Below are 25,188 nucleotides of genomic sequence, written 5' to 3'. Positions count from 1 at the left end.
GTTATTTGCTTTATGAAACGGGTTTGGGTGATCTTAACCCAGTTCCCCAATGGGCTTGGACCTGCAGCACAAAATTACCAGCATCATTTGGCTGACAATTTAACAAAGTAAATCATAAGATTGGCTACTAAGTGAAGTGAAAAATTTATTGTGATACCGTGCAAGTACTCTTTTGGGGCTGGGTCAGAGCAGAAAGACTTTTACTATGCATTGGACCACAGTGCACCTAATCTGTGTATTTGATGCTGATATTGGAAGACCAATGTGTACATGTTCCATTTTCAGCACCAATCTCTCAACTTAATCAGCACAAAAAATATTTTTTCCAAGAGAAGGCCCATCACCACCTTCTCAAAGCAACCAAGGGCAATAAATGTGTACTTGCCAGCATTGCACATCGCTAGAACAAATATAAACACTCCTCCCACCACCCCCCCCCCAAAAAAAAGGAAATAGGTAGACGTTTGCCCAGCAATCACCTTGGAGGATTTAAGGAAATTGAAAGCAAAAATTTAAAAAAAACTTTTATATAGTATCTCATCACATCTTAGAGGCATCTCAAAGCATTTTACATAGAATGAATTACTTTGAAGTACAGGTGATTGTTGTAATATTGGCCAACATGACAGCTTTTGTATATAGCAAGATCTTACGAATCAGATGAATGATCAGTTTATCGGTTTTCAGCAGTGTCGGTTGAGGACCGACGCGAGTGTTGGCCAGGACACAGGAAGAACTCCCGGTTTGTCTTCCACTAGTGCTATAGTGGCTTTAACATTTGCCTGAAATCCAAAAGCCATCTCAATCACAAGTGCCAGTTTTGATTTTGTGCTCAAGTCCTGAAGTGGGGCTGGACCAACAATCTTCTAAAGTCAGAGATGAGCACTACCAATCAAACCAAACGGACACCAGAAGGAGGCTGGATATCAACAAATTTATCAGGATTTTGCCTAATAAAACACTCATGATTCAGAATGATCAGAGATACTAGTATCATTAAAATAAATCAACTTCTGCTATAAAATTCACTTATAAAATGGGATTATAGACAACCCTGAAATATTGCACCATCAGAAACATCCACATCACTGACTGGTCATACCTTGTAAATATCCTGAATGTAGTAGTGCCCATAACATCCCAATTACAACTGCACATTTCAAGAAATAAAGCTGGGTATGTATGGATATCAGTAAACTGGAAAAATCTAAATAAAGTGCTGCTAACGGCTATTGCGTTCTCATTGAATTGTAGGCTGGTTTGTAGAATATTCTTCGTGTTATTTGATCAATGTGGTTTCTTCATCAGCATCACAATCCTCTTCATTCTCACTATTACTGTCCCCTGCATGGTTCACATCACTTCCCTGAAATAAAATAAAATAGTTAAGTTGCAATCATTTGGAGAAAAGGCGACTTTCACTGCCCTTGCCATCCATCACAATCAAGATACCAATTGTTTAGGCATTGTTGATTAGTGCATAGATTGATTCATGCTGGTACAGCACGCAATTAGGTGGCAAATGGCATGTTGGCCTTTATTACAAGGGGGTTCGAGTACTAGATTAAGGAAGTCTTGCTACAATTGTACAGGGCTTCAGTGAGACTACATCTGGAGTACTGTGCACAGCTTTGCTCTCCTTATCTGAGGAGGGATATATTACCTTGAGGCAGTGCAACAAAGGTTCATTAGATTAATTCCTGGGATGAGAGGGTTGTCCTATGAGCAGAGATTTGGACTATACTCTCTGGAATTTAGATGAGAGATGATCTCATTGAAATATATAAGATTCTGAGGGGGATTGACAGGGTAGATGCTGGGAGGTTGTTTCCCCCTGGATGGAGAGTCCAGAACTAGGGGGCATAGGCTAAGGATAAGGGGGCGGTAATTTAGGCCCGAGATGAGGAAGAATTTCTTCACTTGGAGGGTTGTGAATCTTTAGAAAGGGCTGTGGATGCTGAATCATGGAGTATATTCAAGGCGGAGAGATAGATTTTTGGACTCTCGGGGAAACAAGGGATATGGAGATAGTGCAGGAAGGTGGAGTTTGAGGTCAAAGATCAGACATCAGACATGATCTTACTAAATGGGGGTGCAGGCTCGGGGGGCCAGATGGCCTACTCCTGGCTCCTAATTCTTATTCTCTTATAGAGAATGGATTATACAAGCGAATGTGGTGAACTTGGGTCTGTATCCAATGCTAAATCTTTATGTGCACTTACACCCACCCACAATGGTTATTCTGTAAATTTTAATGACTATACCTGAACACACACAGGATCAGTGTGAGGAAATGAAAGACTGCACAAGTTTTACTTGCATATCAAATACAGGTGTTCCGGCTTTTGTGAATTCAAACCTTTTGCTGGCAATGTAAACAATGCCAGATGTGATACATTTGGTGTGTACTGAAGTTCTTTCAACATTGTTTCTTTATTGCACAGCTGGATAACCGAGAATGAATATGCAGAAATGTTTAAAAACTTGTAACTTTAAATCTCTATTTATCTCTGAACTTGCATACAAATGCATAGGCCATCCAGTGACATATCCTAGTATCAGCTTTAGTTGATTGTTTATTATAATCCATAATTGGCCTAATCTGTGTGAAGGGTGAATGCGAATCGTCAGCTATGCCATCTAATAAAACAAGCCGACTAGCTCTACACAATATAAATGCAAGGAGTGCATTTTAGGGAGTTCAAAACAGTAACTTCAGCTTGCTGTTCAGATATCATATTCAAAATGCACATCAGGTCACGAAGATGTATTCTCCTAAAGCTACAAAATGTTTCCTTCATATGTTTATCATGCCACCATAGCCATCCTTTCGTACAATGCCTGAGGTTTCCTCTTTTTTCCCCTCGCTTACATTCTTCCCCTCCCTCCAAATTTTACTCTAAGTCAGTCATTATTCCCCCAGAATAGAAATCTCAGCACAACAGGTTTGAAGTGCTTTCATCACAATATGTGCTAGCATTTGATCACCTACTACTAGGTTCAATTAGGTCTGTACACTGTAGTAGTCATTTTCCATTCCAGCAGAGGAAATGTGTTGCAATAAATTTTACAACTGAAACCATTTATCACAGAAGCATCTCAGTAGTTGGAACACTCATTGGCTGTTTGTGGACAAGGATATGGAAAAGTCTATAATGCTACTATTTGTTTCAAATGGACCAACTCCCACTGATGTTTGTAGTTTAAAAGATTAAAACATCATCCTGAGAAGATTTGATTCAGCCTTTGTTCGAGTGCTTCAAATTAACTGCATTTCACAAGCTGTAGGTATTTGGAGAGAATGGTCTGACTAAGGTGGCTAATTTGAAGAAAACTTAAAAAATGTTTACACAGGCAAATGTGCATTTTGAATATGATCTTATCTAAACAGCAAGCTGAAGTTACTGTTTTGGACTCACTAAAATGCACTATTATAAAAGAGTGTCCTTGATGAGCGTCTCCCCATTCTTGGTCAGCAGTGGGGTGGAGCCTTGGACCATAGGTGTACTTGACTGGTGCGGTGAAGAATCCTTGCACGTCATGGCTGTTTGCCAGCTGCTGCATCTCCTATGCTTTCCCCACCCATCATCTATTCTTTAGGTTGTGGGTTCACATGCATCACATCAGACATTATTGTTTAAATTGCCAGCAAAGTGTTGGAATTCACAAAAGCCAGAACACCTGTATTTGATATGCATGTAAAATTTGTGTAGTCCTTCATCTCCCCACTCTGTACCTGAACACGAGCAGGATCAGTCATTAAAATTTGTAGATCAGCCTAGAGGGGACATTAATTTGAGTCTGCATGATTTAATTGACATCTGTCTTGCAAATTTTGAAGCAAAATGGAAATTCTTGCAGGAAAGAAAGAAGATTATTTCTGTCAGTAATACAAAGTGAACAAAATAATGTTTATTTTAAAACAATGGAAGCATACTTGTCACATTGAAATATCATTTTGCCCTAGGACATCTCCTTTTCTCAGCCACTCCATGATTATAATTACTGGGAAGGGCCATTTAATTCAAGAAGAAATTACAGATTTGGGATATGATCAGGAACTCCCAGATACTACAAATACTGTCTCAATAGTTTTTTTAAAAAATTGGGCCAGGTGACTCCAAAAGTGGCTTTCAGGCTGATACCTGTCAAAATGAAGAGGCGCACTTTGGAGTCAGGCAGCTCCTCCTCATAACTAATGTTAGCAGAGTGGCTCTAGTGAGAAAAATGGAAGATGGTCATGGGACTGCAAAAATCAACATTAACAAAAAAAGGAATATTTTTATTTATCCTAGATACTCCCAACAGAAAATACTGCCACAGACTTTCTCCCACTTTTATTATGTAGATGTTCATTGCCACAGCAGCAAGCTGACTTCACATCAGGCTTTCTGTAAAGTGGGATTTGACAAGCTGCCTAGTTGGCTCAAGTGGAGTCATCATCAGATTTAGTCTGGCATGAACTGAACAGATAACAATTATCTATGCATCTCTCTTCACACAGATTATGTACCATTCTATCTTCCCGTGACTGCAATGAGACTACTTCTTCTCCAAGCTGGTGATATGTGATGCTGTACAGGTCAGAGATCTTCTCTGGAAGAGGTTTATTCAACGTTTCTGGCAGCAATAAACTAAGGACACCTGCTAGCAGTCCAGCGACTCCAAACACCACAAAAGGTAATGACCACTGAATGGATTTCTGTCAAGGGCAGTAAAGAAAATCAGATGACTAACAATATACAAATTACAGTGGACTGAAGATATAAATAACCAATACTATTTATAGAAGCCAAATATGGCAGCTGCTGCCAGCCTGTGTGAAGGATACAAAGTCTCACTTTCACTACAGCCATAATACAACATCTCTACATGGCTAAGAACTGATCAATGTGGATCACATTTTGAAGTTTTATTGGAGTGTGGGTTCAGCACAAAGTTCTGTTCCAGACTAGGAGGTCTCTGGTACTTTGTCCAAGTGACTTTTCTCTAATCCCCAGACATCTAGTCTGCTGGGAAGAGAAGGAAACAGGCAGATGACAGTAATGGAGAGAGAGAGAGAGAGAGAGAGAGAGAGAGTGTGACCAATTAGAGCACTATTCCAATTGAGATCAGCTGATCCAAAGGCCAGGACATTCCTGGACTATATGGCTCACTAATACTAGGCAGCACAGGTGGTCAGGAAATTTTTTTAAAAAGTGCTCAAAGGTGAATTACAGTAGGCAATAGATAAAACAATCCCTGGAGAACAAAAAAAATCCAATTTTACTTCCACTAAAAAGATTAATGTTAACAGAAAGTTAACCTATAGCAATATAAAACTTAAGTTTAAGCTAAAGATAAATTAACTTCAGCACATCAAGGGCTGCAAATATGCAGGCAAAGAGACAAAGTATTCCAGAATGAAATATTCTAAAGACAATTGCATAGTTATCCTGCAACCATTTATTTAATGTACAAGATCATAAAACTAAGCCTTTAAGGACAAGAATGAAGTTTAAGGAATGGAGTCATTTAATATTGCCCATGTTTAAATAAAAGCAGGTGTTGCAATGTGGGCTATTTTCCAATACTATTTATTAACATTTTCCATAAAGCTCAGCTTCCATAGGAAAGTCCATACATTGTATGAACCAGAACTTTATATCTCCCTGCTTTATACATAAAATCTCAGAATTGGCTGTAAAGTGAACAATGAACCTTTATATTGTGGGGTATGCACTAAAAGTACTATGGGATGCCACTGTACACTCAGTCTCTGAATCAGTGGAAAAAAAAATCAGAGCTATATAGTTCAGACCAAACTACTAATTTATTGTAAGAAGCAAACGGAGATAACTTATTTACCCAGAGTGATAAGCATGCAGAACATGCTACCACAATAGTTAAGGCGAATAGCACAGATGCATTCAACAGGAAGCTAGATAAACACACAAAGGAGAAAGGAATAGAAGGTATGCTGATAGGTTTAGATGAAGTAAGTGGGAGGAGGCTTGGGGAGCATAAACACAATTGGACCAAATGGGAATGGCCTATTTCTGTGCTGCAAATTCAATGCAAGATTACCATTCAATACTTAACTTTAATAAGATACATTAATCTGTTGGGAGTCCAACATAATCATCATTTCAAGATTCAAAGTCCTATTTTCAAAATTCTTTACCCGACATATGCTAAATACGAGCTCTAAGCACAATTGACTTCATGCTCACCACGGACATGGAGCTCAATAGTTGAAGCATATGAAGTAATCACTAGCAGCAGTTATATTTACTCCCAGTCTGATCTTCCGCTGGATTCAATGGTCAATCAAAATTAGAAGACAAAGCAGCAAATATGTTATTGATCAGTCACCTAGCATCTAGGTTACTCAAGAAATCCTGCTGCTGACACAATGAGCCTGAATTTGCTGTTGGAGGCTTTCCACAGCAGAATGCCTCCAAACTGTGAAAAAATACAAACCAAACTTGCACTCCTGGGTCTCTACATATATAAATGCATAAAGGAGATGCTGGGACCAGTGTCCTGACAAAACAAGTAACTATGGCTGTAGATAGAGCTTTAAACTAAATAGTTGGGTTTCGGGGGGGGGGGGGGGGGGGGGGGAGAAGAAGGTGGAAAGAAAAAGTGGGTTCAGGTGTGGGGGAAATTTAAAAAGTCAAAAGAAAGACAAAGGCAATAGTACAGGGTAGCAATAAGCAGTGTGACAGGAAGAGACAGTGGACAAACATAATAATGCACCAGAAAGTAGTGTCAGTAGGGAAAAATGGTAAAAAGACAAAGTTAAAAGCTCTTTATCTGAATGCACACAGCATTTGTAACAAGATAGAGGAGTTGACCGCACATAGAAATAAATGGGTATGATTGGATAGCCATTACGGAGATATGGTTGCAAGATGACCAAGGCTGGGAATTGAATATTCAAGGGTATTTGACATTTCAGAAGGATAAGCAGAAAGGAAAAGGAGCTGTTAAAGGATGAGATCAGTGCAGCAGTGAGAAATGATATTGGCTCAGAAGATCAAGATGTAGAAACAGTTTGGGTGGAGATTAAAAAATGGTAAGGGAAAGAAGTCACTGGTGGGAGTAGTCTATAGGCCCACTAACTGTAGCTACACTGTAGGACAGAGTATAAGTCAAGAAATAATGGGGGCTTAATAAGAAAGATACTGCAATAATCATGGGTGATTTTTGTCATGTATTCAACTAGCATTGTAACTAACCTATGTATAATCTGACCTAAATTGTACACTGAGAACACTGACTAGGTGGTGAACTTGAGAGACACTCCTAACCTAGACCTTCAGATATAAAAGGGGAAGCTCCACCCACTTCCTGCACTTGTGTGCTATGAAATAAAGGACAGGTCACAGACTGACCACCTCTCAAGCATGGGCCTCGTGTGCATTTATACTGTATAGTAAGGACGTATCAATGGCGACAAGAAACTGGGATTTAAACCACACGAGCATGGCCACTAGCAGAACAGATGAGAGGTAGTGTGTTAAGAAATGGTTGGGACAGAGATTCAACATTGTTAAAGCAGCACACAATTCTCCAGGCAGACAAGGGCAGTCAGGCATGCCCCAACATGGAGTCGAACCCAGAGGGGGAGTTCGACAGACAATGGCAAGCTGCACAGCGATTCAGGCCATTGCAAGGGACAATGCGTCCAGTAATGGGGCCATCAACATCTGTTAATGGCGCATTCAAGGTCAGTCACGGGCAGTCAGGAACGATCGACTGGCAAGGGACCTTTTGTTTCAAACAGCAGCTCATGCTGGAGGCATGGAGGCACACACTCAGCCAAAGTTTGCAGAGGTGAGCAAAATACCTGCAGAAATGAACACTGGGGGAAACCGCTGGAAGCTGAAGTTCAGCGAGTTCATGTGGAGCACGTATACAGTTCATACACCAGGACGCCACCGATAATGATGAAAGTGCTCCTCAATGGCATCCCAGTATCAAGAGCTAGACACAGGGGCCAGCCAGTCCCTGATGGGTATCAAACAGTTTGAAAAGTTGTGGGCGTCCAAGGCCAGGAGGCCAGGAGGCCAAAATTATTGCCAATTGACACACAGCTATGGACATACACAAAGCAGATCATTCCGGTGCTAGGCAGCGCCACGGTAGTCGTGACCCACAAAGATTCGCAGAACAGGTTGCCACTCTGGGTTGCCCCAGGGGATGGTCCCGCACTACTGGGGGAGGAGTTGGCTTGCTGTCATGAACTGAAAATGGGGCGATGTCAATGCAATTTCCTCGAGCGAGTATCATGCTCACAGATCCTGGACAAAATTGACTCATTATTTCAACCCGGCATTGGCACTTTCATGGGGGCCAAGGTAGTGATTCACATAAACCCGGATGCCAGGCCAGTACACCATAAGGCCAGAGCGGTGCCTTACGTGATGCGGGAAAAGATAGAAGGCGAATTGGACCGCCTGCTGAGGGAAGGAATCATCTCGCCAGTCGAATTCAGTGACTGGGTGAGCCCAATTGTGCCGGTGCTCAAGGCGGATGGGTCGGTCAGGATATGTGGCGATTACAAGGCCATCATCAATTGGGTGTCACTTCAAGACCAGTACCCGCTACAGAGAGCGGAGGACCTCTTTGCGACGCTATCCAGTGGCAAACTTTTTTCAAAATTGGACCCGAGCTCAGCTTACATGACCCAGGAGCTGGCGAGTGAGTCGAAGAAGCTGACCACCATCACGACACACAAGGGGTTGTTTGAGTACAACAGATGTCCGTTCGGGATTCGCTCGGCTGCCACGATCTTCCAACGAAATATGGAAAGCCTCCTCAAGTCAATTCCAGGGACGGTGGTTTTTCAGGACGACATCCTCATTACGGGTTACGATACTGAAGAACACCTCCACAACCTGGAGGTGCTATGCAGACTGGACCGGGTAGGGCTGCAACTGAAAAAGGCGAAGTGTGTCTTCCTAGCTCCAGGAGGTAGAATTCCTGGGGATGAGGGTAGCAACAGACTGGATCAGCCCTACTGCGTCCAAGATAGAAGCGATCCAGAGAGCACCCAGACCCCGTAACACGACGGAGCTGCATTCATTCCTGGGGCTCCTGAACTATTTTGGTAACTTTCTTCCCAAATTGAGCACACTGCTAGAGCCGCTACACGTGCTCCTACGCAAAGGTTGCAAATGGGTCTGGGGGGACAGCTAGGAAAGGGCTTTTAATAGAGCACGCAATTTGTTATGTTCCAACAATCTGTTAACGCTATACGACCCATGTAAGAAACTTGTGTTAACGTGCGATGTGTAGTCCTATGGTGTCGGGTGTGTATTGCAGCATGTCAATGCCAAGGGTCAGTTACAGCTGGTAGCTTATGCCTCCAGAAGTCTGTCCCAGGCAGAAAGGGGCTACGGGATGGTAGAAAAGGAGGCACTCGCATGTGTATATGCGGTAAAGAAAATACACCAGTACCTGTTTGGCAGGAAATGTGAGCTGGAGACAGATCACAAACCCCCAACATCCCTTTTGGCCGACAACAAGGCCATAAATGCAAATGCATCAGCCCGCATACAGATGTGGGCACTCACATTAGCCACCTATGACTACATAATTCGGCACAGACCGGGCACCGAAAACTGCGCCGATGCACTCAGCAGGCTCCCACTAGCCACCACTAAGGGGGCTACCGAGCATGCTGCTGAGATGGTCATGGCTATTGAAGCTTTCTGAAGCGAAGGCTCACCCGTGACAGCCCATCAGATTAAAGTCTGGACAAAGAGACCAGCTATTGTCTCTAGTCAAGAAATGTGTCCTGAATGGGTCCTGGGCAGCCACATACAGGGCATGCCCTGAGAAATTTAAACCATTTCACAGGCGCAAGAATGAACTCTCGATTCAGGCCGATTGCCCACTGTGGGGAAACCGCGTAGTCATGCCCCAGATGGGCAGAGAGGTGTTCAGAGAACTCCACAATGAGCACCCGGGCATTGTCACAATGAAGGCAATTGCCAGGTCACACGTTTGGTGGCCAGGGATAGACGCATATCTGGAACTTTGTGTTCGCAGGTGCAACACTTGTGCCCAGCTGGTCAATGCGCCCAGGGAAGCCCCCCTTAGCCCCTGGCCCGCCAAGCCTTGGTCACGCATCCATATGGACTACGCAGGTCCTTTCATGGGAAAAATGTTTTTGGTTGTAGTAGACGTCTACTCCAAATGGATCGAGTGTGACATTTTAAATTCAAGCACATCTTCTGCCACGGTAGAAAGTCTACAGGCCACAGTCTACCGGACATCTTGGTCAGCGACAATGGCCCGTGCTTCACAAGCACTGAATTCCAGGACTTCATGGCAGGCAATGGAATTAACCATGTTAGAACGGCACCATTCAAGCCAGCCTCAAACGGCCAGGCAGAACAAGCAGTGCAGATAATCAAACAAGGGATGCTCAGAATCCAAGGAAGTTCCCTACAATGCCGCTTTTCACACCTCCTGTTGGCCTCCAGATCCTGACCACACTCTCTCACAGGGATTCCACCCGCAGAGCTGCTAATGAAAAGGACGCTCAAAACCTGGTTATCCCTTATACACCCCACCAAGAAAAAAATTGTCGAGAGCAGGCACCAGTCACAATATGACCACCATGACAGGAATGTGAGGGCGCGATGTATTGATGTAAATGACCCTGTTTTTGTCCTCAACTACGCTGCAGGGCCCAAATGGCTCGCAGGCACTGTGGCTGCCGAAGAGGGAAATAGGATTCTGGTAGTTAAACTTACCAATGGACAAATCTGCTGCAAACATGTGGATCAAACAAGGAGGTTCAGCAACCCCATAGAAGAACACGATGTAGAGTTCACTCCACCACAGGTGACCGAACACAGGAACCAAAGGGAGGAGAGCCCAGTCACTGTGGGCAGTCCGGATAGGCCTGAGGCACCGCAAACAGCAGACACTCAGACCAGCGCCCAACAACCGGAGCCCCAACTCAGGTGCTCTACAAGGGAGTGTAAACCACCAGAGAGACTCAACCTGTGATCCCAATAAGGCTGGGGGGGGGGGAGGGGGGGGAGAAAGGAGGTGATGTCATGTATTCAACCAGCATTGTAACCCATGTATAATCTGACCTAAGTTGTACACTGAGAAACTGACCACTAGGTGGTGAACTTGTGGGAGACACTCCTAACCTAGACCTTCAGATATAAAAAGGGGAAGCTCCACCCACTTCCTGCACTTGTGTGCTATGAAATAAAGGACAGGTCACAGACTGACCACCTCAAGCATGGGCCTCATGTGCAGTTATACTGTATAGTAAGGACGTATCAATTTTAATCTTCATATAGATTGGACAAATCAAACTGGCAAAGATTGTCTTGAGGATAAGTTGAGTGTATTGGGATAGTTTGTTTTTAAAAAAACACTACTTTGTGAAATCAACCAGGGAGCAGGCTATTTTAGATCTGGTAATGTGTAATGAGATAGGATTAATTAATGACCTCAGTAAAGGGTCCTCTAGGGAAGAGTGATCACAGCATGTTAGAATTTCAAATTCAGTTTGAGGGTGAGAAAGTTGGGTCTCAGCTTTGTAATTGCCTTTATTAAAGTTTATGAAAACAGTTGGCTAAAGTGGGCTGGGAAAATAGATTAAAGGGTAAGACAGTAGATGAGCAGTGGCAGACATTTAAGGAGATATTTCATAACTGAGCAAAATATATTCCAGTGAGAAGACCAAGACAAGGATGAACCATCCATGGCTAATGAAGGAAGTTAAGGATGGTATCAAATGGAAAACAAAGGCATACAATGTTGCAAAGATTAAATGGTAGGCCAGAGGATTGGAAATTTTTAGAAACCAGCAAAGAGTTTAAAAAAAAAGATTGATTATGAGTAGACTAAAAAGAAATAAAGACAGGAAGAACTTCTACAGGTATATAAAAAGAAAGCAAGTAAATTTTGGTCCCTTTGGAGGATGAGTCTGGGGAATTAATAACGGGAAAGAGAGAAATGGCAGAGACTTTGAACAAATATTTTGCATTGGTCTTCACAGCAGAAGACACAAATATCCCAATAATGATCAAGGGGCTATGTTTGGGGGGGGGGGGGGGGGGGGGGGGGGAGAAACTTAAATCACTAGTTTGCCTAGTACTTTTTCTCTAGAGACTAAAGGTAGACGAGTTGCCTGGATCAGATGGCCTGCATCCTCAGGCCTTAAAAGAAGTGGCTGCATTGATTGTCATCTACCAAAATTCCCTGGATTCTGGACAGGTCCCTGCAGACTGGAAAACCAGAAATGTATTCCAGAAAGGAGGGAAAACAGAAAGCAGAAAATTATAGACCAGTTAGTCCAACATTGGTCATTGGGAAAATGTTGCAGTCCATTATTAAAGTAGCAGCAGGACTTAGAAAATCATAATACAATCAAGCAGAATCAGCATGGTTTTATGAAAGGGAAATAGTGTTTGACAAAGGTTATTAAAAAAAGTTCTTTGAGGATGTAACAAGCAGGGTGCTTGAAGGGGAAATCAGTAGATTTAATATATTTGGATTTCCAAAAGGCATTCAATAAGGTGCCACATAAAAGGTTATTGCACAAGATTGCTCACAAGGTTGGTGGTAATAGATAGCATGGACACTGGATTGGCTAACTAAACAAAGTCAGGATAAATGGATAATTTTCAGGATCGCAAACTGTAACTTGAGGTACCACAGGGATCAGTGCTGGGGCCTCAACTATTTACAATCTATATTAATGACTTGGATGAAGGGACAGAGTGAAACTAGCCAAATTTGCTGATAAAGATAGGTGGGAAAGTTGTGAAGAGGACAAAGAATCTACAAAATGATGTAGCTAGGTTAAGTGAGTGGGCAAAAATTTGGCAGATGGAGTATATGGTGGGAAAATGTGAAGTTATCCACTTTGGTAGGAAGAATAAAAAAGCAAAATTATTATTTTTTTTTTAAATGGAGAGAGACTACAAAATGCTGTGGTACAGAGGGATCTGGGGGTCCTTGTACATGAAACCCCAAAAGTTAGCATATGTTGCAGGTACAGCAAGTAATTAGGAAGGCAAATGGAATGTTGGCCTTTATTGCAAGAGGGATGGAATATAAAAGTCTTGCTACAACTGTACAGGGTATTGGTGAGGCCACACCCAGAGTACTGCATAGTTTTGGTCTCATTTAAAAGGAGGGATATACTTGCATTGGAGGCAGTTGAGAGAAGGTGCACTAGATTGATTCTGGAGATGAAGGGGTTGGCTTAAGGTTGAGCCTATAGTCATTGGAGTTTAGAAGAATGAGAGGTGATCTTATTGAAACATACAAGATTCTGAGGGGGCTTGACAGGGTAGATGCAGAGGATGTTTCCCCTTGTGGGGGTATCTAGAACTAGGGGGCATAGTTTCAGAATAAGGGGTCACCCATTTAAAACGGAGGATGATGATTTTCTTCTCCAATCATGAATCCTTAGAATTCTCTACCCCAGAGAGCTGTGGAAGCTGGGTCGTTGAATATATTTAAGGTGGATACACAGATTTCTGAACTATAGGGGAATCAAGGATTAAGGGGAGTGAGCAGGAAAGTGGAGTTGAGGCCAAGATCAGATTAGATCAGCCATGATCTTATTGAATAGCGGAGCAGGCTCGACAGGCCAAATGGCCTACTCTTACACCTATTTATATTCTATGAATAAGAGTAGGAAAAACACTGGTATAAACTTAATGGGCTGAATAGTCTGTGCTGTACATTCTATGATTGCAATTTTGATATGGACATTGCCAAAAATGACAATGCTGATACATGCAGTTGACAGAACGTTTTTGGGTCTGACTTATCAAGACATAGTTTGTGATTTTAAAAAGGACAATACCAGTGACAGGAAATTTATTTCCTAAAAAAGGTACTTGTTACACTCAAATGGTTAAACTGAGTACTGTGTGTAATGAGCAAGTGTGACCTTAGCTCCTTTATTACAATTCCGGAGTGCAGGTACCTAGTGGGTGGCCTGCTTATATACTGTGCTCCAAGGGATGCTAGGATCCCTTGGGACTCCAACAGGTGAGCCCTCTGGTGGTCAGGTGTGATGCAGGTTACAAAGGGTTAAATACATAACAGTACTGAAATATTAATGAAATGTACAGAAATTGGTACAAAGTAATTTTTTCCAACCAAGATTCTTTAATTTTTCATTGAGAATTCTAATGAACAAAATTTAAACAGAACAAACCCCATTTCAGCAGCAATGGATACAATCAAACCTGTATTTACTTCTAGCCCAAGGACTAGCTGTTTAAGGCAATAATAATTAATTGCCTAGGAGGGGTCTTTCTATTGCACATACATGAACATCCTGTGGTTATGACCATTATTTAAAGGATTGAGTAGGCAAGTTTCATCCAAATTAATAAGGTGTGGAAATAATCTCATGTTTGGATAATTCATACTTTCAATTCAAATTCTCAAAAGTTTCAGATATAAAACTAGAGCACATGTTCTAATCATTCAGTGAAATCCTTTCATGGCACTTTCCTCCCCCTCGCTACTCAAATACTAGGATTGAGCCTCTGATCCAAGGCTACCATCGTCTGACTTCCCCATCAACCCCAATATAAAAAAATATTGGCCTAGAAATTGACTTCATTAGCACCTCCAGGGGGGCGGGGCGATAACCAGGTACCGACCAGGCGCAGCAATATCAACTCCCGCCATATTAGTCAGGAGGTTTGTGGCACTATAGCAAAAATACAAATAATCTAAAAGTATTAAAAATATTTGCAACACCTTACCTCAAGAGAACATAAGATACTAAGTTGTACAAAATGTAGTCACACAAGCGCCTTTTTTAAAAAAAACTGTGATAATGCTGAAAAGGTGAGGGGTAAATCATTGTGCTTAACTATGCTAAAACATTCCAGAACACATTTAGATTTAAAGATCTGCAATAAATAATTTTAAAACTCTATAGACCAAATAAATCTCACTTGTAGAAACCACATAGCAATTCTGGTCAGCACAACAAAATAATTAAACTTAATACAATCTACAATTAAATCCATACAAGTTATTCAATCTTATGCAGTTACATTTTTGGCCTGGAATTTGTGGTGGGTAATAACAGCAAACTCAGTTTGTGCTGCTTTATATCCAACTTTCCAAAATGTCTTGCAGCAGAAACTCATTATTTTCAAATGTGATGACTGACTACCGAAGAACAGTTTGTTGCTGCGTCTGGAGGTAACTTTTTGATTGGCAAACTTATTCAATCAAAAACATCCTCAGAATTTTGTGTTCACTTTCTTCCTCATAGCAAAGAACACAAGAACATAAGAAATAGAAAAGAGTACAGCCCCTCGAGCCTGCTCCGCCATTCAATACAATCTTGGCGGATCCGATCATGGACTCATGTCCATTTTCCTGTCCGCTCCCCATAACCCCTTATTCCCTCATCAGTTAGGAAACTGTCTATCTCGGTCTTAAATTTATTCAATGTCCCAGCTTCCAGAGCTGAGGCAGCAAATTCCACAGATCCACAACCCTCAGAAAATAAATGTCTCATCTCAGTTTTAAATGGGCAGCCCCTTATTCCAAGATTATGTCCCCTAGTTCTAGTCCCCATCAGTGGAAACATTCTCTCTGCATCCATCGTGTCAAGCCCCCTCATAATCTTATACATTGATAAGATCTCTCAACCTTCTGAATTCCAATGAGTAGAAGCCCAACCTACTCATTCAACCTTTTCTCTCAAGTCAACCCACTCATCTCCAGAAATCAACCTAGTGAACCTTCTCTGAACTGCCTGCAAAGCAAGTATATCCTTTTGTAAATATGGAAACCAAAACTGCACGCAGTATTCCAGGTGTGGCCTCACCAATATCTTATATAGCTGTAGCAAGACTTCCCTGCTTTTATACTCCATCCCCTTTACAATAAAGGCCAAGATTCCATTGGCCTTCCAGATCACTTGCTGTAACTGCATACTATTCTTGTGTGTTTCATGCACAAGTAGCCCTAGGTCCCACTGTACTGCAGCACTTTGCAATCTTTCTCCATTTAAATAATAACTTGCTCTTTGATTTTTTTTCTGCCAAAGTGCATGACCTCACACTTTCCAACATCATACTCCATCTGCCAAATTTTTGCCCACTTAGCCTGTATGTCCTTTTGCAGATTGTATGTGTCCTACTCACGTTGCTTTTCCTTCTATCTTTGTATCAGCAAACCTGGCTATGTTACTCGGTCCCTTCTTCCAAGTTGTTAATAGATTGTAAATAGTTGGGGTCCCAGCACTGATCCCTGCGGCACTCCACTGGTTACTGATTGAATCAATCTTGGGTTGGCATTTATCCCAACTCTTGTTATTTAGCGAATCCTCTATCCATGCTAATATATTACCCCTAACGCAGTGAACTTTCATCTTGTGCAGTAACCTTGTGTCACCTTGTCAAATGTCTTCTGGAAGTCCAAATACACCACATCCACTGGTTCCCCTTTATCCACCCTGTTTATTACATCCTCAAAGAACTCAAGCAAATTTGTCAAACATGCATTCCCCTTCATAAATCCATGCTGACTCTGCCTGACTGAATTATGCTTTTGCAAATGTCCTGATACTGCTTCTTTAATAAATGGACACCAACATTTTCCTAACCACAGATGCTAGGCTAACTCATCTATAGTTTCCTGCTTCTGCCTTCCATCCCATCACAGACCTTCCCTTTTGTTCTTTCCTCCCCTCCACCTTTTATCTGCCCCTACACTTCCTTAAAAACCTGCTACATCTCTAACTCTTTCCAGTTCTGATGAAAGGTCACCAACCTGAAATGTTAACTGTTCCTCTCCACAGATGCTGCCTAACCTGCTGAGTATTTACAGAATTTTCTGTTTTTATATACTATTGTTAGAGTGCATGACATACTATGTCAGCTGTGGCTCAGTGGGTAGACTCTCACCTCCAAGTCAAGGTTGTTGGTTCAAGTCCCATTCCAGAGACTTGAGCAAAAAGAAAAAACCTCAGCTGACACTCCTGTGCAGTACTGAGGGAGTAATACTGTCAGAGGCATCATCTTTCAGATGAGATGTTAGAGAGGTCCCATGGCACTATTTAGAGGGAGTTATCCCCAGTGTCCTGGCCAAGATTAGTCAAACATCAAACAGATTATCTGGTCATTGCTATTTGTGGGAGCTTGCTGTATGCAAATTGGCTGCCATGTTACCTACATTACAACAGTGACTACACTTCAATCATCTTTGTTTGTATCTGTCTAGGTAATTTTAGAACCACTTGATCTCATCTGCCACCAATTATGCCATTAGACACATGCAGAACACAAAAAACCACAACCTGGCCATCCTAGACTGGGTGATGTGTAATGAGAAGGGACTAATTAGCAATCTTGTGCATGAGGCCCCTTGGGGAAGAGTGACCATAATATGGTAGAATTCTTTAAAGATGGAGAGTGACAGTTAATTCAGAGACTAGGTCCTGAACTTAAGGAAAGGTAACTTTGATGGTATGAAGTGCAAATTGGCTAGATTAGACTGGCAAATGATACTTAAAGGGTTGACTGTGGATAGACAATGGCAAACCTTATCATATGGATGAATTTCAACAATTGTACATCCCTGTCTGGAGTAAAAATAAAACAGGGAAGGTGGCTCAACCGTGGCTAACAAGGGAAATTAAGGAGAGTGTTAAATCCAAGGAAGAGGCATATAAATTAGCCAGAAAAAGCAGCAAACCAGAGGACTGGGAGAAATTTAGAATACAGCAGAGGAGGACAAAGGGTTTAATTAAGCGGGGGAAAATAAAGAGGAAGAGGAAGCTTGCCGGAAACACAAAAAATGACTGCAAAAGATTCTATAGATATGTGAAGAGAAAAAGATTAAAAAGACAAACGTAGGGCCCTTGCAGTCGGATTCGGGTGAATTTATAATAGGGAACAAAGAAATGGCAGACCAATTGAACAAGTACTTTGGTTGTGTCTTCACAAAAGACACAAATAACCTTCCTGATGTACTAAGGGACCGAAGGTCTAGTGAGGAGGAGGAACTGAAGGATATCCTTAGATGGGAAATTGACGGGATTGAAGGCCGATAAATCCCCAGGGCCTGATAGTCTGCATCCCAGAGTACTTAAGGAAATGGCCCTAGAAATAGTGGATGCATTGGTGATCATTTTCCAACAGTCTATCGACTCTGGATAAGTTCCTACAGACTGGAGGGTTGCTAATGTAACACCACTTTTTAAAAAGAGGGAGTGAGAAAACAGGTAATTATAGACCAGTTAGCCCGACATCAGTAGTGGGGAAAATGTTGGAATCAATTATTAAGGATGAAATAGCAGTGCATTTGCAAAGCAGTGATAGGATTGATCCAAGTCAGCATGGATTTATTAAGGGGAAATCATGCTCGACAAATCATCTGGAATTTTGAGGATGTAACTAGTAGAGTGGACAGAGGAGAACCAGTGGATGTAGTGTATTTGGACTTTCAAAAGGCTTTTGACAAGGTCCCACACAAGAGATTGGTGTGCAAAATCAAAGCACATGGTATTGGGGGTAATATACAGACATGGATAGAGAACTGGTTGGCAGACAGGAAGCAGAGAGTCAGGATTAATGGGTCCTTTTCAGAATGGCAGGCAGTGACTAGTAGAGTGCCTCAGGGCACAGTGCTGGGACCCCAGCTCTTTACAATATACATTAATGATTTAGATGGAATGGAGTGTAATATCTCCAAGTTTGCAGATGACATTAAACTGGGTGGCAGTGTGAGCTGTGAGGAGGACGCTAAGAGGCTGCAGGGTGACTTGGACAGGTTAGGCGAGTGGGCAAATACATGGCAGATACAGTATAATGTGGATAAATGTGAGGTTATCCACTTTGTGGGCAAAAACAAAGGCAGATTAGGAAAAAGGGGAAGTGCAGCAAGACCTGGGTGTCATGGTAGGTTGGCATGCAGGTACAGTAGGCAATAAATGGCATGTTGGCCTTCATAGCAAGGGGATTTGAGTATAGGAGCAGGAAAGTCTTACTGCAGTTGTACAGGGCCTTGGTGAGGCCCCACCTGGAATATTGTGTTCAGTTTTGGTCTCCGAATCTGAGGAAGGACATTCTTGCTATTGAGGGAGTGCAGCAAAGGTTCACCAGACTGATTCCAGGGATGGCTGGACTGACATATGAGGAGACTAGATTAACTGGGCCTTTATTCACTGGAGTTTAGAAGGATGAGAGGGGATCTCATAGAAACACAAGATTCTGACTGGACAGGTTAGATGCAGGAAGAATGTTTCCAATATTAGGGAAGTCCAGAACCAGGAGACAGTCTTAGGATAAGGGGCAGGCCATTTAGGACAGATAAGGAGAAACATCTTCACTCAGTTGTTAACCTGTGGAATTCCCTACTGCAGAGAGTTGTTGATGCCAGTTCATTGGATATATTGAAGAGGGAGTTAGATATGGCTCTTGCAACTAAAGGGATCAAGGGCTATGGAGAGAAAGCAGGAAAGTGGTACTGAAGGAATGATCAGCCATGATCATATTGAATGGTGGTGCAGGGGCGGATGGCCTACTCCTACACCTATTTTCTATGTTTCTATGTTTCTAGTAAACATGCCATTTTACACAGAATTGAGAAAACTGGATACATATTTAATATCAGGAAGGTGTTCCTAGATGTCACATACATCCTTTTAGAACAAGCTCAGTGCTTGCATAAAATTTTGATCTTCACTGAAAATTCTTCTTTTCATAGCATCACCCAAGAGATGCTCCACCACTCCATTCTTACAGCTTCCCCATGCTCACTTAGTCAACATCTGCATTCCCACTACACTTGCCTGGGTGAAAGTCACTAAGCTGGTGTGCAAGACAGATAAGACAAATGACAAGTGGCAAAAGTTGCAATAGTCGTCAAGAGGCAGGCTGTTAATTATCTAATGGGAGGACTTTAACAGAAAAATTGGCCTAGTGTCGGTTTCCAGGTACATAGCCACTGGCACACAAACAGCACACACCCCAACAGGGAGGATGGAGGCTGACTGGAAATTGGCCATCATTTACATTTGTATGAGCTGCTGCCATCTGTTGTGTCTGCACAAAGAGCTCGCCAATGTTACAGGCCACTTGCCTCGAGGCCAGTCCTACTGAGCAGGATAACAGAAGAGGCATTGGAGAAGGATGGTGTGGTCAAGACAGAAGCATCACCCTTGATAATAGAGAATAGTTAATGCATCAAGGTCAGTCACAAACAATGTTGTCTAGGACTTTGGATAGGGTGATTTGGCACCATGACAGGAGTGGAAACCTGATTGGAGATTCAAATAGGGACTTGCAAGGAAGTTGGGTGTACCCACACAGCGAGGGTGAGGGAGAATTGAGGGTGGGAGTGTAGGAGCTTGGGTCTCAGTGGACAAGATAAGCTTGAAGAGGTATGGAGGGGGAGATGGGAAGAGGAGAGTGTGGTGGGTCCAGGCTAGGGCACAGAGGAGCCAAGGAAAGAGATTCAGCTTTGTGGGCAAATAGAGAAGGGAAACAGAGCCAGATCAACAGATAGAATTGTTACCAAGACAGTGCATGAGCTCCATGCACTTGGAGAAGAGGGTGGAGAGACAGGTTTATGATGACGACTGTAGACAGAAATTGAATTCTAGCAGTTGCAAATAAGATTCAAATATTGTCCTTTAAGGGAGGTAGCTCTAGATTTCAATTCATTTAGAATTTTTTTTAAAAAAAGACTGCATATTATAAAAGTAGAAAAAAATAGTAACTAGAAAATATATTGATGCAAAAATATATCCCAGCATTTTCATCTAATAGTTTAGTGGAGCCAAAATGATTTAAGGCTAGTTTCCTGTTGTCCAGTACAGTTGACCAGCTTAAAAAGTATTGGCAGGTTACATTTGATACACATGGCAGTTTCAATATCTAGTGCCAAACAGTAATTTAATTTAGACATTTGAAAAATAATGATTTTCACTGTTGAAAATGGTCACTTTGGTGTGGTCATTGGTAGTGTCACCAGAGATTGCCACACAACTCTAATGTGCTGCACAAAGTGCATGGCAAAACTAATACAAACATAGTAGCTCTATCACTCAGGAGAGTCAACATGCATTTATACCTTTAACATAAATAAGAGTCCAAGCATGCTTCAGATTTCATTAACAATAATGCCCATTACTGAATAGATTTACTGCAAAGCAGAGATGAGGGCATATCAAATAATGTGTAAACAAAGTCTAGTACCTGATAACAGCACCATCCAAGGGTGCACGAAAATGAAAGAGGGAAAAAAAAAGTTGAGAAGGGGACTGCACACTAACCAGTGATGGAACGAAGGGTGCAAGGATTCCTCCAATTCTAGATGACATGGAACAAATGCCCAACCCAACATTCCTATGAGAACAGGGAAGGAAGAATCGATTATTTGAAATTCTGAAAAATAAAATCATGAATTGGCGTGTAGAATGGCTCAGCATACACTCCCCATTCTCCTGGTAACCTTAGAAACTGGCGCACAATCAGTAAACAAGTATCAGTTCTTTTCAAACTTAAGTAGCAAAGGATGTAGTTCCACTTTTATATTCCGAATCCTCAAAATGGCTGAAAAGGAAACTAAACTTCTCCTAAAGGGTCAGGTTAATGGACATTAAGCTGAAATGTAACAAATGAAGCAACAGCTCCAAAGCCATTCTCTGATTTGTCACTATACAAAAATACTCAATCATGCAGAAAGATTTAATTAAAACTTGTGTAATGGTTTGATTTGAAAGGTTTTCTAGTGGAGACGCTCAACAAAGTAAAAAATATGGACCTACCATAACTGTGCACAAATGTAGCCCATTAAAGATCAAGATACATGGCAGGCAACTGCAAAGCAGCTCTAATTTGAGATATTTAGGCTGTATGACAAAATCATATATTTATATACCATATTTAACATAATTAACATCAAAAAACACCTCAAGAAAAGGTGAATGACAAATGTGATTTGTGGGAAAGCACCAGAAGACAACCTGGAGATCAGTCAGATTATTTATAAAAGCCAATTGGTTCACTAATGTTTCTCAGTCTGTCATATCTGCTCAGACGACACCACCTTTCACACCAGTGCCTCGGACATGTTTTCTTTTTTCCTCAGAGGCTTCCCCTCAGTTGTGGTTAACATGGCCCTCGACCATGTCTGTTCTGTTTCCTGCACCTTTGCTCTCACCCCTTCCCCTCAGAACCATGACAGGGTTCCCCTTGTCCTCACCTTTCACCCCTCCAGCCTCCACGTACAACAGATCATCCTCCGCCATTGCCAGTGTGATCCCACCACCAATCACATCTTCCCCTCCCCTCAGCATTCCAAAGGGACCACTCCCTCCACGACACCCTGGTCCAGTCTGCAGTCACCCCCAGCACCCCTTCCCGTGCAAATGTAGGAGATGTCACACCTGCCCTTCCCACTATCCAGGGCCCCGAATATTCCTTCCAGGTGAAACAGCAATTTACTTGTACTGCTTTCAATTTAGTATGCTGTATTCACTGCTCACGATGTGGTCTCCTCTACATTGGAGAGGCCAAGCGTAGATTGGGTGACTTTGCAGAGCACTTGCGTTCAATCCGTAAGTGTGACCCTGAGCTTGTGGTCACTAATTCTCCACTCTGACGTCTCCGTCCCCTACACTGTTCAAATGAAGCTCAATGCAAGCTTGAGGAACAGTACCTCATTTTTCGTTTAGGCACTTTACAGCCTTTTGGACTCAACACAAAGTTCAAAAATTTCAGAGCATAGCCGCTGCCAATCTTTGGCTCTCTTTCCTCCTCTCCCCAGAGCTGGTTTCTAATGGTAGCTTGTCATTATCCTGTCATTTACACCCTATCTTAATGTTTTTCTAACTCCTGGCATTACCATTTAAATTTGAGCCATCATCCCTTGTCTCTCTAATCTCTCCTGTCTTCCAACCTATCTCAGACCTTCCCTTTTGCTCTTTCTTCCTCTCCCCTTTTAGTGCTGGTTAAGAATCTGTTCTTTTTGAACACTCCAGTTCTGAAGGGTCATTGACCCGAAATGTTAACTCTGCTTTCTCTCCACAGATGCTGCCTGACTGAGATTTCCAGCATTTTCTGTTTTTATTCCAGATTGAAGCAGCTACAGTATTTTGCTTTTGTATTGGTTCACTAATGTTTGTCAGGGAAGGGAACCAGCCACCCCTACCTAGTCTAACCTACATAAGACTCCAGTCCCACACTATGATTATTTCCCAGAGCATCAAATACTGTCTTGCCAGTATCATCCACATCACAAGAACAAATTGAAAAACAGAAAGAGAAAAATCAGGATATAACTAATCAGAAAACACACCTGCAGTCACCATCAAGATTTCACCCATCACAGACTTACCTGACAGAGGTGGGATAGAGCTCAGAGGAGTAGACGTAGACTACATTAAATGCAGCGCTTATTGATAGTTTACCCAGAAATGAGAAAGATTGGCTGTTGACAAATGAATATATCCCACTACCTGAAAGAGAAAAGTATAACCACTGAAAAGACATTTTGCATAAAATTCTCAGCAGAAATACAACCAATATAGTCACAATTTAATAAAGCATTGAAAATTGAGGGGAAAGTAGATTTATAAAAAGGAAAGGGATGATCCTGCTGAAAAGAAACCTCGGAGTGATTATTTGCATGGTGTTTTTGACTCTGCACGTGTACACTTGATCCGGTTGCGCATGCATAGTACCAAACAGTGCGGTGGTGATGGTCTGTACCGGCACATCTCCCTCTGTTTCGTGCAAAGGTGGTTATGGGATGGGATGGGGGGGGGGCGCTGGGGGATTGGAAGAAGAGGAGGAGAGGGGATTGCAGGGGCAGCCCTTTGGGAAGCAATCAAAATTGGTTCCAATTGCCAGCAGGAGTACCAGACCAGTGGTAGCAGTGGGTCCGAACACTTCCCAGATTAAAGCTCACACTGAATCAACATGGCGGTTGAGATCATGCTGATGAATGTTTTTATTCCTACTTCTGTTAATGAAATGCCGCACCAAGTTTGTGTGCATGAGTATTGAAAGGAAGACAGACACAGGATCCATGTCAGGGGGGCAGGGCAGAATGAGAGCAAGAAAGTGATCCAGATGGGAAAATAGATCACATTCTCCCACCCTGTTAGACCTGGATTTATGTTCTTCCACCCCCACACCCTTTATACCTGCACCACATTCCCCCACCACCCAGCTCACAACTACTCAGGGGCAACTAAGGATGGGCAATAAATAAATGCATTTTTTTTTATTAAAGTGTATTCGGTGTTGGTCCTACAACATGCAAAACTTTACATTGTGTTCTTTGTCAGACTCAACTATTCAATGTACTCCTGACCAGTCTCCATCTTTCACCCTCAATAAACTTGCTCATCCAAACTCTGCACTTATCCTAACAAGCAGCAAGTCCTATTCACCCATACTTACTGACCTAATTGGCTCATGGTGCCCTAGAGAATGAGACTGGGGAATTAATAATGGGGAACAGGGAAATGGCAGAGACTTTGAGTAAATATTTTGCATCAGTCTTCACAGTAGAAGACACTAAAAACATCACAATAGTGGATAGTCAAGGAGCTATAGGGAGGGAGGAACTTAATACAATTATCACTAAAGTAGTAGTATTCAGCAAAATAACAGGACTAAAGGCAGACAAGTCCCCTGGACCTGATGGCTTGCATCCTAGGGTCCTAAAAGAAGTGGCTGCAGAGATCGTAGATGCATTGGTTGTAATCTACCAAAATTCCCTGGATTCTGGAGGTTGAACGGATTGGAAAACTGCAAATGTAACACCCCCATTTAAAAAAAAGGGGGGCAGACAGAAAGCAGGAAGCTATAGACCGATTAGCCTAACATCTGTCATTGGAAAGTCCTTCTACAACTGTACAGGGTATTGGGAAGGCCACAGCTAGAGTACTACGTACAGTTTTGGTCTCCATATTTAAAAGGAAGGATATACTTGCACTGGAGGCTGTTCAGAGAAGGTTCACTAGGTTGACTCCAAAGATGAGGGGTTGACTTGAGGATAGGTTGAGCCTATACTCATTGGAGTTCAGATGAATGAGAGGTGATCTTATCGAAACATACAAGATAATGAGGGGGGCTCGACAAGATGGATGCAGAAAAGATATTTCCACTCAGGGGAAACAAACTTTGGGACCTAGTCTCAGAATAAGAGGCCGCCCAC

General features: G+C 42.2%; 1 protein-coding gene across 5 annotated transcripts in view; it reads right to left on the bottom strand.

The window, feature by feature from the left end:
* Positions 1-459: 459 nt before the first annotated feature.
* Positions 460-25,188, bottom strand: part of LOC139276059 (solute carrier family 22 member 15-like) — a 70,064-nt gene continuing 45,335 nt past the window's right edge. For 2 of the 5 annotated variants that reach the window (XM_070893476.1, XM_070893477.1), the window contains 4 exons: positions 23,359-23,479; positions 21,293-21,365; positions 4,514-4,702; positions 460-1,366 (listed from right to left, as the gene is read on the bottom strand). In XM_070893476.1, the coding sequence (XP_070749577.1) occupies positions 1,280-1,366; positions 4,514-4,702; positions 21,293-21,365; positions 23,359-23,479 (470 nt within the window). In that variant the 3' untranslated portion in view covers positions 460-1,279. Of the gene's footprint in view, positions 1,367-4,513; positions 4,703-5,518; positions 6,293-21,215; positions 21,366-23,358; positions 23,480-25,188 lie in introns of those variants that run through there. The other 3 variants (XM_070893478.1, XM_070893479.1, XM_070893481.1) reach the window with 3 other exon arrangements.

The sequence above is a fragment of the Pristiophorus japonicus genome, chromosome 11 (genome assembly GCF_044704955.1).
Source record: "Pristiophorus japonicus isolate sPriJap1 chromosome 11, sPriJap1.hap1, whole genome shotgun sequence".
In the NCBI taxonomy this organism is placed as follows: Eukaryota; Metazoa; Chordata; class Chondrichthyes; family Pristiophoridae; genus Pristiophorus; species Pristiophorus japonicus.
This window is presented reverse-complemented; position numbering and strand designations above follow the sequence as displayed.